Source organism: Puntigrus tetrazona, chromosome 8 (genome assembly GCF_018831695.1).
Source record: "Puntigrus tetrazona isolate hp1 chromosome 8, ASM1883169v1, whole genome shotgun sequence".
NCBI classification, from domain to species: domain Eukaryota; kingdom Metazoa; phylum Chordata; class Actinopteri; order Cypriniformes; family Cyprinidae; genus Puntigrus; species Puntigrus tetrazona.
Window position 1 is genome coordinate 8,335,929 of NC_056706.1, and position 19,645 is coordinate 8,355,573.

Below are 19,645 nucleotides of genomic sequence, written 5' to 3' on the forward strand. Positions count from 1 at the left end.
CCCAACAGACGCTCGATTGTCCAACCCAGAGAAAATCACCCTTTTTTGCTCTGCTGAGGACACAAAACGGCTTTTTCTGGCACTAGCTCTCTCTCACTAGCTCTCTCTCTCTCTCTCTCTCTCTCTCAGCGGCTGATGGCTGAATTCCCCCGTGCCCCCGTGTTCCCCTGTGGCAGTAAATAATGTCTTTTCTCTGAGCGCTGGCGGGACAAAGGCTCCTCTCTTCTCCTCCAGGGTCAGCACATATCGCTGTAAGAGCAGGAGCGGGGGGCCAGGCACAGCACACAATGCCTGACTTTATACCACCTTATTACAATACCAAAAGGTTAAAGACGTTAGGCTCCGGGGGCATTCAGAAACTCGTTAGACACAAAAAGGAAAACCCAAACATTGGATAAATTAAAGAAATGTCCAGAAAAAAGAAAAGAAAAACACAGTCACTGCTTCGGCCTCAGTGAGATCTATAGGCCAAAATAGTCACTTAATACAACGTTCATAATAAACTACACATTTAGACATATAGACATGATGGAAAAGAAGCATTGACGTAGCATATCAAATATATATGATATGTAAAATTTTAACAGCCTTCTTATGACCGCTTTGAATGAGGAATAAGATTTGTAAAAAAAGAGATTTTCACAATACATGCAAAGTTTTACAGAAAATCATGTTGGTAATGTTTGTAATATCTTTATTACTTATTGTTGTATTTAGCAAATTTAGCGGATTTAGCTAATTTAGCAAGTGTTCACGGCAGAAAGATGTGGGAACTGATATGGGAATCAATAAAATAGGTCAGAAAAATATCAATAGTACCAATTTAACCAATTTATTCAGTTCACAAAACCAGTCTAAATGATTCATTAACAAACTTGACTAATATGAATAACTTGCTGACTCAATCCAGTCATAGAAGTTGACAGAATAACCACTGAAACGTTTGCCCAAAACAGAATCAAATACAGAGATTTTTAAGAATTGACTAACTTCATTTTCCTTGCCTGGAATCCACAATTGTAAGAGCGAATAAATGACAACAGTTTGTTTATTTTGAGTGAACTATCACTTTAAAATAAAACACGAGGCAAAACAAACAAACACGTCTTTTGTTGGATGCTTCTAAAACAAAACCGAGAAACGGCTTGTGACAAGGCCAAGATGATGACAAAATACAAATCTGGTAAACCTCAGACATTAAAGATGAGGTTTCCCTCGCACATATTTCAGAGTATGGCCTACACGAGATGACATCCGTGAAGTTGACGTGGTTAGAAATAGACTTGACCAATGAGACGCTACATCAAGATTATTAACAAATCTTGGTGTTCGTTCTTCCACGGTGATATGAGAGAGTGGTTAATAATACACATCTTTTCCAGAGCGGCGCTGCAACAGTACAGTTCCACAGCCTGCGGCATCTTCAGCCCATTTTTAAACAATCTTGTGATCTGTATATAATTTTCACCCACTAATGTCTATCTTTTCTCTCCTCCACACTCTCAGACACTGGCATTCAGTCAACAGTTATTCCACCGTGAGCGTCTAGATGGCAGTCTGCACACACGCTTGACTTGGCAGCAGCACGTAGGTCTCCGGGTCCCGCCGAGCAGAGATCCAGCTGGCGGCGGGCGACTCAATGGGGGCACTTGAGTGAACCGTGCCATCCTACAGCCTGCAGTATGGTGCCAGCCACCCACTGAATGCACAGGCTGGAAGTCGCCATGCCAGGCTCCATTCATAATTACGTGCCTTTGAGAAAAACATGCCCTCGTGTCCAAGCTCTTACATTCACACACCCTCTAAATAAACCGTCACAGATTGCGCTCCGTCTGAATATATTTGTTCTTAAGACTCTGCTGCATTCATGAGCGCTGACCGTTGAGGAAGGAGAAATGGATGGCGGACACAATGAGTGTTCACAAACGCCTTTTGTTGCTCAAAGTTTCAATTCCTGTTATTGGGGCAGAATTTTTTTGCTGTTGTGTTTGTGTGCGTTCCTGTTCAATTTCTCTCTCTTTCAGGCCAAGGCGAATGAGGGAAATCTCAATACGGCTAAATGCGTAGTGTAACACTTTACAAACTCTTCAAGCGAGACAGACAAACAACAAGAACTGTTTGTTGCATTTTCAATTGTGGGTGTCAACGGTTTAGTGCCCAGCGCTGTGCCAAGGTGGTTGGCCCCTCTATATACCTTCACAACCCAGTGAAGAGTGCACAACAATGCAAGCTGTCAACTACTTTTCTTACCCACAATGCAACTGGCAGAATTTAATTGGTCGATGGAATGCTGAAAAGCTTTACATTCAGCCTAAACACACCATGAATGAGTCCACTGCTATCCAAAGCGGGCCAAACTAAAGAAAAAAAAAAAAAAAAACACGAGGGGGGAAAAAAAGAAGAAGAAAAACCTGCATGTATGAAATAGTGGTGAGCATCTAAACAATCCTATACCGCTGGTCACAAACACATCACATTAAACAGTATTTTTAGGGCACTGTATTAACGCACTGAAACGTGGCTAGCGGCGCAGAACCCACAGTTGGCTACATCCGTGCTGACTCCTATAAAAAGCTCCCAACTTTGTTGGTTGTTCTCCTCCATTAACAAGGTCATCAACCAACCGCTATGAAAACCCCTGCAGTAAACTTGATTGTTTGATTTCCTGTGACTCTGGTGTTGAAATGGCACGAAGGGGGTAATTGCTGGGGAGCAGACTTCCAGAGGGAAATGAGATGACAGCTTTTTCTACACTGCTATTTCACCGCAATTATTTCCGCAACACACTTTAATTCTCACTTTCTTTTTCCTCCCCTCGTGTTTTTTTTTCCTTTTCTAGCCCTAACCATAAAGTACCGTAAAGAATGGTTTTAATACATGGTACTAAAGTGATGTACTATAAATATACAATAAATGTTATATAAACATTACCGTAATGCACAATAAATACTACTGTGTATATATACTGCAGTGTAAAAGAAAGAAAGAAAATTTAATAATAACATTTTTAAATATATTACAACATACAAGTTATTTTAAGAGTTGCTATATTTTAAATCATTTTAAAAATCTACCTAATTCAACTTATGAACAGTAGCGTAGTATAAATACACAAATAATCATAAGAAGAAGAAAAGTCTGAATTTAAAAGTCATAAACAATGTCTTAAAGGCCTAATGATCTTCCACTAAAATCTAAAACTCTTTCTGTCATACTTCTAATAACTGATGATCACAAAAATTAAATTAGATTATAATACAGTGTGTATGAAGGTAGTTGATGAAGTATGAATGTGATCTATGGTGTGTCAGCAAAAATAATCTCTAACATTGACAATAAACCTGTCTCATGCTATTTGTAACTCTAAGAATGAAGATAGATTTTTCTCATGTTATTTGTATGTAAAACTTTTTTTTTTTTTTTTTACAACCATAGGACACCCATGTGTACATACGCATACTGCATAATGATGTAATTTGTGATTAAATACTAAAATAAATACAATTTTATTAGTGATCGCTTTAAATTTTGTCATTGGGCTGCACCAGAGACTGACACCTAGGCTAACTGTGGGAAAGATAATGCATTGATTCCTTTACACATTATTATTACATTACAAATTCTGAAATTAAGCTAGATTAATATTAAAGTGCAGGATTTTGTTTTCAGTAGTTAGTTTACTGATTAGCCAGACATAAAATGGAAGAGCAGACTTCTGATTTGACTAATCAGATGAGCAGACATGATAAGAGCTCTACCAAAGGCCCTACAAGCCGAAACACACGCTGCTCTGACATTTCCCCCTTGATTCCTTAACATTCAGGGAACCAGCAGCAGCCACAGCTGGGTCTCATTATAGCTTAGAGACGAATGCCCTTTTGAGAGGAGGCCAGTTTCATTTTACAGGGGCATGAAAACAGTAACAACCTCATTCGGGCCATCAAGCTCAGCCGGGTCTTGATTCAGGTAATGTGCCGTCTTTGGAGTTTACCAGAATTAATCTCTACTCTAAAGACTACCACATGCAGTTCGATGGAGTGGAATCTCTGCCATAATCTTGTAAAAGGAAAGCCCGAGTTGATGGTTTTAGATTCATAAGAAGCAACAAATCAACATCATACCTTTGCAAGATCCCATTTTCTTGTGGTATCACTCCATTGATGGCTGCCTACAAAGAAAATACAAATATATTTTAATGAGAGTTCGAAATATTGATTAGTACAAGAAATAACTGTTAGGTTGGTTTAAAATTAAAGGGGACAGAAAATGAAAGCTTTTAGTCAATGAATGCAAATGTATAAAAGGAAACATCTTTTAGGTGATGTAACTAGTGAAAATGTTTTAACACAATCTCTGAATATTTATGTACTTCCTCATTTTACAGTATGAATGGCCGAGAATACAGAATACACTCTACAGCATGCAAATGTAAAGTAAACTAAAAGTAGTTTATGTAAATAATTTTGCAATGTGAAACAACTAGCACAAATGCACTCTATAAATGAATATGAAGTCATAAAAAGTAATCATTTAATTGACTAATGAGGTTAGTAATTTCCTAACTTGTCAAAACGTTTATTTTTCTTTTATATGAAAGCTTTAAAAATATATATTGTTTTATTTAGCAAGGACGAGCTGTTTATTCATCAAAGAATGTATTATGTTTCCACAAAAAGCAAGCACAACTGTTTCCTACATTTATAATCCAAATCAATCTATTAGAGTAATTTCTGAAGGATCATGTGACACTAAAGCCTGAAGTAAAGGCCGCTGAAAATATTAGCTTTGCATTATAGGAATAAATTACATTAATAAAATACAGCAATGAAAAAAATACAAATAAATAAATTACATATTAAAACATTCAAATAGAAAATTATAATAAATTATAATTCGTAATACTGTTGTTTTAGTGTATTTAATTTTAAACTGTAGTATATCAATTTACTTTTGCTATAATATATATCATATCGCACTGCTGGATACATGTGCTGTCATTTCTTGAAACTTAACATCAACTACCTAAATAAATAGCGGTCTAAATATACCAATTCATTGTTTAAGATGATAACAGAAATAACAGATACACAGCAAGTAAACCAAACAATAAAACAAGGAATATTCAGCAATGTGGGCCACATATTTCCCCCTCTCCTTCTCTCATCAGACTGAAGTGGAATGCACAGAGATGGGCCTGATGTGTTTGTGTCTGTGCGTGTGTGAGCAAGTGGGTTCTGGAGCCAGACTGTGATAAGGAGACTTACTCTCGGTGGATACAGATCTGAATGGAATGGCTTCTGATTGAGCCAAATAGCAAAGTGTATACAGAGACGTACATCGTAACGCTTGCTATGCTCGAAAATATTTTTCCATGCCGGTAGAGGCCACAGAAATGATGTTTTGTCTGCTGTTGAGACAGAACATCAGATAGTTTTAACCCTTTAATGCTCGCAAAGAAGCGCTCTACACATTTAAGGCCATTTATATTCTAATGAAAGATTTGCTCTGGTGCAGTGCAGTGTTTGTGTGATCATGTGTGCACGGCACACACCCCGGTTTCAGTGTGGGGTGTTCAAACATTCGCTGGCTGTCCCGTGTCTACATTTTTTGACTCAATCAACCTCACTACCCCGAGTAAAACAGCAAGTCATCACATTCACAGGTGCACTTAACCACGCCGTGGCTCGGGCCTGTTTTCTTTGAATTGCTGCCAGCATACAACCAGCTTCCTTCTAAACATAGTAAAACAGCCTGCTTTCAAGATAAAAAAGCAACTCTGTGGAGGAAAATCTGTCTGCAAAACCACGATTTCTTCATTTTGTTTGAAAACTGTCACTTTAGATCTGTCCTGACATTGCATTCTTCATACCACCATCGCTGTCTGTAAATACGTGATGGATTGAACTCTATTTTAGGAAAAGAGTGGGACACACGCAGTCCCTCATGCAAATTAGCACTACGGAAACTGCTAGAGGACACGCCCACTCTTACATTCAGCCAATTAAAACAAGCTCTGCACGTCTGCCTTTGTCTGTGGTGTGACACCTGTCACAGCTGCATGTTTTTTAGGCTCTGGAGGTGAAATGTTTGTGCGTCGGCGAATGAAAGATGATATACCAGACTGTAAAAAGACTAAGAGGACTTCAATTACAATTTCCACACCATGTATTCAAAGGGTGGGATGGGCTCTTGCAACAAGGCATTTTAGGACCGTTTTGATCTGTCTAAATGACCTGTTTGCAAAAGATAAGATGAAAGGCTATAAAAAGGTGTGGGTATCTGCAGACTAGACTGCAGCAGACATTTCTGTCTGTTCAAATAACATTATCGATTGAAACAGACACTTAGACACATAAGCTCTGCACAGTAGGAGCAACAAAGGAGCTACTATTTGTTCAGTAGGAGTGAAACAGTTCCTGCCTGAAAAAAAAAAAGGTAAAGATCTGGTCCCTTGTTTGGGCATGCATTTCGCTACTGCAGTGTAATGCCCCTAATGACTCCTTTCTAATGTGTATAAACTGTAATGTGACTCTATGTAGCACAGAATCAGCATGCTATTAGAGAGAGAGGGGGAAAAGAAATACAAACTGGTGTAACAAATGAAACAAAAAGGCAAATTTGAGTATTCTCGGTAGAACAGCTGCATCGTAATCAGACTGAATTAAAGATGCTAACTGATAGAAATGGTTCCTGCTCATATTGTGATAACTGTGATGAGAGGTTTATTCTGCAATAACAAAAAGTAGTCATGTTGTCACAAATGTTTAGTCACTAATCTTAATTACCAACCTAAACAAAATCCTAAAAGAGGGCAAATAATTTAAAGATGCTAATGTTTTCTCATCAGTTGAGTATTAAATACTCTGTTTATAAATTACAGACATAACTTCACAATGTGTCGCATTATATTAGAATGCAGTGCATTTTGATGTATTTATGTATGCATGTATCTTAAAGTTCTAAACAGCTTTTGAGGTGCAGTGAATGTCAGTGTTGACCTGAAATGTCCTAATTGATGCACCCCTAATGCTGGCAAACAAAATACTTACCAATCCACAAAACAGGAATACTTATATTTCATAATTAAGCTCCAAACCTATTGTGGTACAAAATGTGTCATTAAGCCTAAGTGATTAATGCAGAACCATAGACTTGGTAGAGTGAATTAATCCAAAAAAACTAATTTTTTAAATATTAATTTGTCAACACAACATAACTGAAAACATTTAGCACCTATTGAGATAAATGACACATGCTAAAGTAATATGTGTTGCAAAATTAATTTCCAAATGCAAGGAAAAGGTGCAATTTAACTTTGCAGTGCTGAATGCTTAAATTCATTTGTTTCTACGGAATACATTAATCGATGCAGTGCTTACAATACTTGTTATAATCTGGTACAGATTCAGAAAAGACTTAATCATCTGTTCTTACGTTGTTTCATAATTCTAAAGTATATAACTGGCTCTGTACTAATTATTACAGTCAAAGTCTAAATTTTATTACAAATAATAATATTTATTTGTATGTGGGGGTTGGTTTTTTAATGAAGCACAAATGGTATTATCAAAGTTAATCCTTGGATTACCTTACATGGAATACATGATAAAGCAGAGAGCAATCCCTAGCAATCGAGTACAACTACAATTTTGCTTGGTTCATTATAAAATATTAGGCTATATCACAATATATTATCTGAACCATAATCCCCCATGCATACCATAAAATTACACCACTATGGCGAAGCGAATATGCTCACTGTGTCACTCGCTCATTACACGCGCAAATACAAACATCAACTATGTGGAGATAACTATGATCGCTATGTTTAGGCACCTTTTGGGTATGGTTGGGTTCATTTTTACCAGTATCGTTACTGGTACTGGTAACTGAAATTCAGTACCTTTTTTACTCTCTATGTAATAACAAAAGCATTTACTTCAGTGTGAAAAAAGTCAGTCCAAAACTATCAATTTCAACATTCTGAACATCAGGGCCTTTTTTCTTCTTCTAGAAATTCGTGTTTTATTTTTTCTGAAGCATTTATTTATTTTTAATCGAATGAAAATGAAACCCTTTTAATTTTTTTAGCAAACAAACAGTGGTTTACTGTTACTACATTAATAAACGCTAGAAATGTGTAAATATTACTATTAAAAGTTTTAATAATAATTAATCGAAATTTGCTATTGATTGATTTAATAGGAATCGGTACTCTGTAGTACCAACTCAATTCAGTCAATTCAGTTTTGTATCTGTTTTCCTAAATTATTATTAGCGTTTATTATTGATAGCATCTCTGTAGCTGTGTTAATAAAATACAACTCCCATTGCAATTGATCGGTTTTAATGGTTTTCTATGCTCTAGAGTACAGTAGCGCTTTCTTTCATTTGATTCAACAGGACGTGTCAATAAGCTCTTCGCTGATTGGCTTGCGCAAGAACACGTCATGCGAATTTTGGGCGGAATTTTGCGAAATTTGCATTTGTGCGGAAGACGCGATTGAGGCGAATATCGCACTTTCGCGGCAAACGCATCGCGCATTGGTCATTGGTGTGAACACATCATTAGAAAGAAGTGTTATCGATGACTCCTAAAAAAATAGATACACAATGACCCTGATTATAAGCCAATTGTTTACAGTGTCAAAACTATAAATAAAAATAAAGCCTTGAATTCCAAACATGTCAGACTAGGTTCTTCTGCTGTAAGTCAATGTAAGTAGTAGATGGAAACACAGCTACTGCAGAGCTGTGCCAGAATGTCCTGTGAACAATGGCACCATTAAACAAGAGTTTGCACTAAACATAGTGGCTTTGTCTCCAATGTGTCACCACAAACAAACGATAAATAGGAGACAATCACTTGCGGTTTGAAATGCGGTTAAAATGTGTTTTGAAAGAAATCTAGCTGTGTGTCAGTCTTATAGATTTAACAAATGAAGTGCATCTTACCACCAAGTCCCAGTTATTGAGTTCCAGAAGTGTGATCGCCTCAGCAATGTTGTCAATTCCGGTACATGCCTGAAACAAAAACAACAAACTGGTTGTGACATGTGCATATTAAATATATAGAACATATATAGTCCTCTTTTTAAATTGAAATAAACATATATTTCTGAAAACGATAAATTAATCTCCATTTTGTTGCAGGTCACGTGAATATGCATTATGCTAATTCATATTTAATATTTTTTTAGGCACAGCATTATGTGAGAGACGTTTATTGTAAACCTGTAAGTTTATAGTCACAATGAAACAGCGCTTATAAGCGATCTTCGATTTTGGTGAACGTCGACTCAGAAAATTTGCGATTGCTACGTATTTATGATCGCTTTCAGTTTCTATGCGAAACGCGTATTGTCAACACTCGTAAACTGACTCGTATTGAAAATCTCAAGGTAAACAAACTGAAAAACATGAATGTGACAGGTGATGGCAGTGTAGAAACAGAAAGAACCGTACAGGGTCATCTGACAGCTTCTGGCCATTACAGGGTCATAAAAACACAGATCAAGCTTCGGATGGCAGTGCAGTTATGTTTTACAGTCCCAGAAAAGCAGACGACACCGAAATTATGTATTTCAGGCTGCTCATTGTTCTTTTGTCTAGTCCCGTGCTTTCCAGATTTCATTTTTGCTGAATAATTCAAACAAAGCCACTGACAGCTGATCATCCGAGGAGATGTCAACAAAAAGAAGTGAGTTAAATAGCCGTTACCCGGCTAGAACTAAGCAGCCACGAGAACGGGTCTGATCTGCACATCCAGAGCTTATAAAACCACAGATTATCAGTATTTGTGTGAGGAAACCCACCTGAAAGTCGGCCAGGATCATTTCTCTGTCCATGTTGCTGTCGGAGGCCATTGCAGAGAGAGGCTAACGACTCATGTAAAAACCCCAAAAATATCAACCACCGATTTCAAAAGAGCAGCTCAGGACACGGCTTATCAGTGTGCGGCACGTAACTGAGTATAAATGCTGCTCTTTGGGGCCGTGTTGTCAGTGTTTGGTGGCTTTCAGTTTTTCTGTTATCGTCACTTTGCTGTTCTGGATCGGCGTTCAAAGCAACGGAAACATCTTACGGCTGCCGTAAAGAAGTGCCGTGAACTGTCGCACCCCGCTCACGGTTGGAAAGCGCTGTATATTTTTAAAGCAGCAGCAGGGCCGCTGTTGAATTTGAATCTACTGTCGTACAAGCGACATGTTTAACTATCTCATGACATTTCACAACCGAAAAAATATTTTAAAATGTTTTCTGAAACAAAATGGGAACTGTAGGCCGTTCTAAAACGATGACTTTTTTGTCTGTAGAAATTTTTCACAGTTCACTACCTGACTGCCAACCCCCAAAATTAGTTTTTTTTATTTATTTTGTAAACATGAAAATAAAACACAACCATGATGAACTGATTTAATTTTACTAATGGATGCTCTGACATATTACCTATTCTGAAAAAAAGATTTCCACCAGTTTAAGTTGGTTTGCTGGTTTTAGCAGGTACATGCAAGCCTTACCAGACAGGTTTAGAGCTATTTAAATGGGTCAGAATGATAAAGTAGCTAGTACTAGGTCAAACCATTCTAAACCAGCATACCAGATACATTTTTTAAGCAAACTTACTTAAGCTAACATAAACATATAAAGCTTGTCTCAAAAAAAAAAAAAAAAAATACAACAAAACCATCAACAGTGGGCAAGCCAGTCCTTCAATGCTGGTTTTAGAGGTGTATAGACTGGTTTTCAGTAAGTTTCAGTGACCTTGGCTAGACTAGGAGACAAGATAGAATCTTAACCATTCTTAAACCAAACAAACCAGATACATCCGTTGCAATTACACATATTTAAGTTTTTATAACCCCTGCCTTGTCTGCCTGGCCTGAAATAAAACTGCATAAACAATAAATAAATAAATAAATAAATAAACCAGCCCAAGTTGGTGTCCTGGTCTCACAGACTTCCACAGTGAAAAGTGACCAAATTCCTCCAAAAAACCCAGCAAATCAGTAGGCTGGTTTAGTTTGTACCAGCAGGGATGTAGTTGTATGTCTCAGTGTAGCCTCCTATTAATATATTAGTGTGTACTGTTAATGTAAACAGGCTAGCTGTTGTTGTGCTATATGGCATTAATTCAGCGAATGAACCAGTGCGACTGAGAAATGTTGAAAAACTGTCCATTTTCAGACAGACTGCACTAGTGGTGCCCTTGAGGGTTTCATCTCGGCGGTTCACGTGGCTGAATATAAACCTTGCACTGTCTTACACCCTTCATCTTAGCAGTAATTTGAATAAATGACACTTCAAACACACACTTACGGAGATATGACATTTATATTGGTAATAACGACACTTCAAAGCCTTCGCAACTTAGGGATACATGTTTAACACGACAGAACCTGTGAGAAGAGAGCAGGACGTGCATCTCTCTCAGCCTCTCCCCCAGCAGCAGCATTACGGTTGAGTCCCGCCTGCTCCGCGTCTGTTAACTGGGCGGAAGTCTCGGCCCTTTATTTCAAAAACGGAGTGATGTCAAACAACAGCGGCAGACTCTCTGACAAAGTCAGCTGTCTTCTAACCAGCTCGTTCAACGCCCATAAAGCGGTCGAAGAGGATAACTCGATGCCCGCGACGTAGCCCAATCATTCTGGAGGTATCGGATACAATGTTTCATTTTAAATTATCCATTATGACGTCGTCCATCATCGACCGAATCGTCACAGCGTAGCTGCACCTCAGCGCGCGAGGAATCACCACGACAGAACATTTGTAGATATTCACGCCCGCAGTTCGAAACGCGTGATCGCAGACCGAAAACCCGTTAAAGCTTCTTTCCGCGCGGGTCAGTTAGAAACACCGGACCGGTGTCAGTTAGCAAGTTTTGATAAGCCCTCAAGCCAGCGTTCTTTGATGTTGCACATCAAAGAGGATTCGCTTTTGACGTTTCATATTCAAAATGCGCGGGAAGCTTGCATAAAACTTACAGCACATCCTTGCAAACCCGAGTGGATGCATGATAGAAATTTCCTCGCTGAATAACAGCCGCCTGCCTCTATTTATCCGTTTCAGAGCTCGCTCGGAGGCTTGAAATGACAACATCTGCGAATGCCATGAACGCATCGCGATTCTCCAGCCCGTTGCACCTGCATACAGTGAATATCAGAGGACCCATGAAAGGAAAGTTTGGCTCTTAGATACGAGCGTTTTTCATGTGACTACTACAGATCTGTTTGAATGTCAGATCATATCTGGACCGAGACCACAGGAGAGCTTCGTGTCATTCACGGACACGGGGAGGAACTTCGCGCGTTGATCATATAAAAGAGAATGTTTCTTTTTTTCCATTCCATGTGATTCTCGACTGTGCGTATATTTAATAAGAGATGGCATGGCATCCCTGTTTTCTCCGCTGGTTCCGATGGCTTCGGTAGGACGATATTAATGTGGGTGGACCTTGGCGCATCTCCAACGGATATTTTTTAGAGGGGCTTGAGGATCGGGCTATTTACTACGGCTTTGTAGTACTTTTTACATCTAAACCAGCGGACATTTTTTTAAAACGCAAGCATCAGAGATATTCTACCTCCTTTGTCAGGATATAATGGCCGAGGACACAGCTATAGACAGGCTGAGCACCGCAGCTGCGATTGGAGATCTGAGAGGAATTGAACAGACACTGCAAAGCAACGTGAACGTTAATGAGAAGAACAAGTACGGCAGGACACCATTGCAGGTCAGACTCCCATCTCCACGAACGACTTTCATATCTAAACGCGATGTTTATAATGCATAGTGCATCAGCCTCAGGAAAACATTCTGTCCTTTTCTTTCTCGTAGTCACTAGCAGTGGCCTGGTTGGGTTTACTTCTAACCAAACCAGTGGTTTTTTATAAAGTTTACCTGCGAACCGGCAAGCACGCACCTGTTGACAAATGATCTATATTTTATCATGCCAATAAATCAGCCTCACTCGTTTTCTGATACATAAAGAAAGTGCTGTGGAAACCGAAAAGTGCTTTATTACACCACAGTCAGCTCACGAGCTAAATGAAATCTGACATTACAGTTTTTGGCAGCCTTTTACACTGAAATTAGGGTCATTCGGGTATCGTTGCATTTGTTTTTATGTTTTTACACAACGTAAGTGCAACGGTTAAGTTAAAATGCATTTTTAATGATCATGGAGTTTCTGTTGTAACAGGCAATAAGGCCGAAGTGCTTGTGGGTGCGTATGTGTTTTATATTTCCTTTTATGGCGTATATAAAATTCTAGAACTCAATAAAATAAATAACTTAAAATCGTAGAAAACCCCTAGAGGCTTTTTGTTTTGCTTTTTAAACGATTTCAGTTCAAATGTGACTTCAAAAAGGCCGTCTGCTCTTACACCAAGCTCAATACAGCTGTTTGATTTCGGTCACTATGAAACATTCTGATATTATTAGTTTTCGTGTCAGATGATATGGCTTCAGAATGAGTGATAATTTGAACACTGGGTTATCCCCATCCTTCATGTTTATATCATATGGCAATTTCTCCCTATGCATATGTAGTGTATTTTTGTAGCCTACTCAACACATAAAATTTTGTTTTTAACAACTTTACGATTTTAGGTTAAAAATTCTATGAGTGCATAATATAAAGTGTAGGTTTTAGGTGCTGTGACTGGTCACTGACTTTTAGGTCTTGGCCGTTTTATCACCTTTTACCTTCAGTGGGTCATTTTAATAGTTCTGTGACGTGACAGGAATGTATAAAATATGTATTCCATTTGGTCTGAATTCATATGAGTTTAAAAAGCATGCATAATAATTATAAATAAGAGTGAGCTGTGTAAATGGAGCCCTACCCATATTAAACAACATGTGTGGTGTACTGATGTACTTCCTCGTAAAATTTCCATAAGCACTTTTTATAATATATGGTATTTTTTCCCGGGTTTGTCGATTAGGTCTATGCCATCATTTCATAACTTATCTTTAGAGGTCAGAGAGTCATAATTTAGAAGGTCGTTACGTGCCCAAAGCTGATTTCAATCACGAACATTTTTATAGCACAGGTTTTGAAGTCGTGGTTGTTCTTTCAAAATTCTTTCGATTTTTTTCTGTTTGCATGATAGTTACATAATAATTAAATATCATCTAATAGGCTAGTAATAATGATAATAGGTACACACCATGAAACGTACAGTATGTATGTGTGTGTATATATATATATATATATATATATATATATATATATATATATATATATATATATATATATATATTCATGTAGATATGACCCTTTATTTTGATTTTAAAAAATAATAATGCACTCATCATGCTGAATTAAATTGCACCACTTCACAACACCAAAAAGCGATTTATGTGGATTATTAATATGACGATAGTTTAAGCACTTTAACACATCTTTTTGGGTTGTATTTCAGGTGATGAAACTTGGCTGCCCGTGCATAGCGGAGGCGCTGCTTCGAGCTGGCGCCGATCCAAACGCGCGCGACCCCATCCTACAACTGACCGTCAGTCACGACGCCGCGCGAGACGGATATCTGGACACTCTACGGGTGCTCGCGCAGAACGGTGCTGATGTCAACCTCCCTGACAACGACGGCAACCTGCCTCTGCATCTGGCGGCGCGGGAGGGAAACCTGGATGTCGTTCAGTATCTCGTGTCCGACTGCAGCACGCCGCCTTTTGCGCCTAACGCGAAAGGCTACACACCTCGTGACTTGGCCCTCATGCACAAAAAACACAAAACCGTGGAGTGGTTGGAAAACATTGCGCTCTAACAATGCAGTTAAGAGATCATGACTATGGGCCTGTGTGTTTTGTTGTGTAACAGAGGTAGCAGACAAACGCTGAACGAGCGATTTATTGCATTGCAGACATTTCAGCCAACTACCTCTCATTGCATTGTAAAATATTGGGCTCAGGGGCTTGTCTGTTTGTGAAGAACAGCTCGCATTTCAGTTGACGTTGCGCGTTATTCACAATACCCCCAAATTCATTTTATTTTTGTAAAAGATCATTTTCAGCTCATCTAAGTCTCCATTTTAGATTTGCATCGATCCTTTCTTCAACTAAGTTCCAGGCGGGTCACGCCTGTCCCGCATGTCTTGTTTTATAACGACAAAAATGTTAACCTAAATTAATTGATGTGCATAAAGGAAGTAATTGCACTATAGTGTTCAAAATCAGCTTACCCCTGACTGCTCTGTTTTTGTTCCGTTTAGTTTTTATGACATCGAACTTGCACTTTTGCTTGTAATTAATGCCTTTTAACCGTTGATTTACTGTGAAAGCTTTTGTTGTGACGCATTGAAAATATTAAAACTTTGCAAAATAACCAAAGACACCTGTTAAACGGTTTCGTGACGTTGTGTGTTTAACTCTGGCCTCGTGTCACTGAAATACGGGTAGGCCTAGAAAACATTTATGAGACTGTATTAAAAAAAAACATGAAACATCATTGGCTGAACATTGGTAATTGTTGTTTGATGTTGTAAGATGTTTAAAAGAGAAAAATAAAACGCTGTGACGCTCGCGGTGGCGGTTGTATATTTTTAGTGCAGGCACAGAGCACCTCTGTGAACAGAAAGACCCTCACAGTTGACAATAATCCGATTTAGATTTCATTGTAGTGAAAAAAAAATCAACTAAATTAATATAATCTAATTTCCGCTGTCCCAAAATTAATTTTGACTAGTGCAGCATGGCATTTCTCTCACCTTTAAAACATTTAGGGCTCATTGGCACGTCGTGTTTCTGGCCCGAGTTCAATTTTTAAAATAAAAGTCATTTTAATATTCTCATTTATAGAGATTCAAATACAAAACACCGATGAAAAATATAACTGGTGGTGTAACTGATTAGAGGCCATAATAAAATGTGCCATTACGTGATTTTTTTTGTTATGTATGGGTGTATTTTAAGAATTCAAATGAGAATTGTAATATAAACATATCAACAAATAACAAATACTGTGGAACAAGTAACCCACAAAGAATACAATTATAATATTTTGACATTTTCATGACAAGGCACGTCTTATCAGGTTGAATTTAGTATAGGCCTAATCCTAAAATTTTCATTTTTCATTTCATAATAATAAAAGATTGCTAAAAGTTATGTACGCTCACGTTAAAGTGCAAGGACTGTATAAGCTACATTTAATCGTCAATACCCTAAATCACACACGTTTTTCCCTCTAAATGCACGAAACAGCGAACTGAAAGTTTACATATCTAGGGGTTATATACATGTGTTACGATCTAAAGGATCAAAATATCCTTTTTTTTTAATCTCGAACATCCTTATTTGTTACCGGCCCATATCGCGACAGCAACAGAAACGCACGAACAATGAAATCTAAATATGCGTCGTGTGGGCACGTTTTTTCTGCGCTTTCTCGCACAGTAATCTAAAACAAATATTTTGACGTGTGGTGTGCGGCAGTCATTCATTTCCAAACCATATCACAAACAGAGAGTGGACACGTTTCAGTCACGAATTTGCAGCTATAGCAACGTGCCATATTTTCTCGGAGAAGCAGTGCGCTCTTATTTTAAAGTTCGTGCGACGCGGGCGCATGGATTGCCGTTATTACGTCCGCAGAATACAAAAGGACATACGATGAAAGATAAAATGGTGACTCTCTAAGGGTTTTCATGGTCGAGCGGCAGCAGAAATCCGTTAGATCGGTGGGAGGAAACAGTCTAGTGCGCAGCGCCAAGATTTTCAAATTTAGGCGCTTTCATCGTATAAACCTTCACGATTGTCTCCAAACTTACGCCGCGAGAGAAGACGACACTTGCGGGGTGTTCGGCGTTTCAAAACGCAAGGGCTTTTTTATTTATGAAGATGTCATGCAGTGATCTTCTTCCTGTTTGCGCGGCTGCGTAAAACCTTTTAGAAACGCACGATGCCTGCTCAAGCTTTTTTTTTTTTTTTTTTTGTTGCTCCAAATCTAATGAATTACATTTACGACAATTATTCAGCTCTCGGCGTGGTTTTATATCGACTGTCAACGTGGAAAAAGGTAAATAAAACAACGTCTAAATGCGCAAATACTCTAGGCGTGTTTGGGCATGTCTGTGGTCCGTTTACTATATAGGCATAGTTTACAATTAAAAAAAGAAAGCTTTGCATGTTTACTGGTAACTTTTTGCAGGTTAATCAAAGCAGTAACTTATGATCAATATATAATGTTTTGAATGTATAGAATTATAATGTGAAATCGAAAGTTAAAGATGGCAATGAAAAAATTTATATTTTACTGAACATTTTTGATAGCTGTCAGTACAGAAAAATATTAAAGCCAAGATGATGACCCTGCGTCCTCAATCATGTCGATGCAGACTGTATTATATTAGCATATGCTCTCTATAGATGCCTATATTTATATACATCCTAATGGTAACTTTCATTTATACCAAACTCATTTTCATGGTTTGAATCTGGTAGAAATTGCTCTTTATGGTAACAAAAGCTTATTGCTTTTGTACAGTGCTATCTCGTGATAAACTGGGGTGTTTTGTTCATTGTGGAATACACAGTGTATAGAGGTCTCCACATCTGACCTTTCAGGAGAGTTTGACAGATGTAAGGGAAAAGCTGCTTAAATGGTCTCATGTGGGTTTTTGCAATTGACTGAGTGACCAATGCAAAACATAATATTTTTAAACTTGAGAACATTTAAAAATAGGCCTTTTTGTTATTTTAGTAGCAGAAGAAATTAATTGCACGAGGGTTCGTTTCGATTTCATGAATGTTGGATTGTACAGCTCCCTTTTGCTCATTCAGCAATGCTATTATAAAACACAGATTTGCTCATGACATAACAACAATACAATTTATAATAATAAAATGTATAGACATTTTTGTTTATTAGCAAAATTAATTAATTACTTCTTTTTTTTTGTCGCCCTGCTGCAGGATCAGTTCGATTTTAACCAAAAGAAGACACGAGGGAGCATCATGTGGCAGACCTTTCATCTGCATTTCACAAACTGTTTGCCCATTCCTGTGTCTGATTTTTTCCCAAGTGCCTGATGTTTAATTGCTCAACTGCAATATTTTGTTTTGTCCCAGTGAGGTCACCGAGTGTCAGAATCTTTCATCTTAGAAAAACACTTGTTTGTCATTATATACTGACCCGGTCTATTTATGTCATGTTTCACATCAATATAACATAATAGTCTATAGTCTGTGATAAGTGCTTTTCAACCCCATGCTTTTTTAAAATACTATTTTTAAATGTAATGTATATGTAAAAAATACACCATAAAAAGTGGTAACCTACAATTATTAACTTAAAGAGCTATTACCTATAAAAGCTAGCTTTGTTGATATAAATTGATAAATATAAGATGGTTCCGTGATATTAAATAGCATTTTTGACTTGAACCGAACAAGCTATTTTAGATGTTTTATTCATTATGTAGTAATAAAAATAAATGGCTGACCTGTCTTGCATTATGTTTGAAAGTTAAAGCAGGATGCTGAATAAAACACCCATTGCATTACAGCCAAAGCGTCATTGATTTTGTGGCCAATATAACAAGTTTGCTGCTTTGTAATTTATGAGTGTTACAAGAGCTTGTGTGAGCAGCTGCCAGGTGGAGTGCCACTTGAAAACTTTGTTTTTCCCACAGAAGGGGTGATACAATATGTCCAAGAGCCCTGTGGTGGCGAGCCATTGGCCGGTCAACAGGGCCATTTTTATCAGACTTTTGGGAAGAACTGCTGTGCATTTTGCTTTCCATTTTCATGAGAAGTTCATCTGTGGTCTCAGTGACTGACAGCACAGAACTCAATTCAAGTGCAGCTTCCTTCCACTTTCTGCAGGCACTGGGGGTTGTGACACAAACACACATGATGAAAAGTTTGACAAAGGATAGATGCAATAACTGATAAGGATATGGTACATAAAATACAATGATAAAAAATAACAAAATGTGGAGGATTTGACAAAGTTGCTGAAAATGATCTGACATGTCCCTGTCATATTTTGATAGCAATGGAGCTGTCTGCTCAACCGTGTCTAGCAATGCTGATAGATGACAAATGGCCTACTTTGCTCTTTGTCACAAAGTATTTTAAAATGAGTATCAGTAATCGCTACACCTGAACCTTATTTGCTAATGGTTCACCTAATGGTTTTGTGTTATACTGGCAGTTTGCAAAGTATCTGTGCTAAGCTTATTGCCGGACGGCAGATATGGAATATGTATTTGCATCTATAATTTGGTGTGTATGCAAAAAATATAAAGGAGGAATTTCAGGGACTTTCAGGTCAGGTCACATTTATAGTAGGGAAGATGGTATAAATATTATTCATTGAAATGCTTTTTGAAAATCTACGTGTATATTTACAGATAAATGTATATGTTTATTTCCAAACATAATTATATGTGACCCAGGACGCCAAAGTCATTTGGGATTATTTATAGAATTAACCAAATACATTGTATGGGTCAAAATGATAGATTTTTGTTTTATGCCAAAATAAGATATGTAGTGACTAGATATTTTGTAAATTTCCCACCTTATTATTAAAATTTTAATTTTCATTAGTAATATGCATTGCTAAGAACCTCATTTGGACAACTTCAAAGGTGATTTTCTCAGATTTTTTTTGTTTTCAATT

The 19,645-nt window shown here is 37.7% G+C and overlaps 2 protein-coding genes and 1 long non-coding RNA gene across 4 annotated transcripts in view; 2 read left to right on the forward strand and 1 right to left on the reverse strand.

Annotated features, from left to right (window-relative positions):
* faf1 (Fas (TNFRSF6) associated factor 1) overlaps nt 1-10,093 on the reverse strand; it is a 60,791-nt gene extending 50,698 nt beyond the window's left edge. For both annotated transcript variants that reach the window (XM_043247529.1, XM_043247528.1), the window contains exons 1-3: nt 9,816-10,093; nt 8,956-9,024; nt 4,122-4,168 (exon numbers count right to left, since the gene is read on the reverse strand). In XM_043247529.1, coding sequence (XP_043103464.1) covers nt 4,122-4,168; nt 8,956-9,024; nt 9,816-9,866 — 167 coding nt within the window. In that variant the 5' untranslated portion in view covers nt 9,867-10,093. The remainder of the gene's footprint in view (nt 1-4,121; nt 4,169-8,955; nt 9,025-9,815) is intronic.
* A 1,261-nt stretch (nt 10,094-11,354) lies between these two features.
* On the forward strand, nt 11,355-15,540 carry cdkn2c (cyclin-dependent kinase inhibitor 2C (p18, inhibits CDK4)). The gene is made up of 3 exons (XM_043245981.1): nt 11,355-11,650; nt 12,067-12,730; nt 14,427-15,540. The coding sequence occupies exons 2-3, from the start codon at nt 12,599-12,601 to the stop codon at nt 14,784-14,786; spliced, it is 492 nt and encodes a 163-aa protein (XP_043101916.1). The 5' UTR covers nt 11,355-11,650; nt 12,067-12,598; the 3' UTR covers nt 14,787-15,540.
* A 562-nt stretch (nt 15,541-16,102) lies between these two features.
* On the forward strand, nt 16,103-18,523 carry LOC122350828. The gene is made up of 2 exons (XR_006251625.1): nt 16,103-17,035; nt 17,932-18,523. It is a non-coding gene; the product is annotated as an uncharacterized LOC122350828 (long non-coding RNA).
* Nucleotides 18,524-19,645: the final 1,122 nt, after the last annotated feature.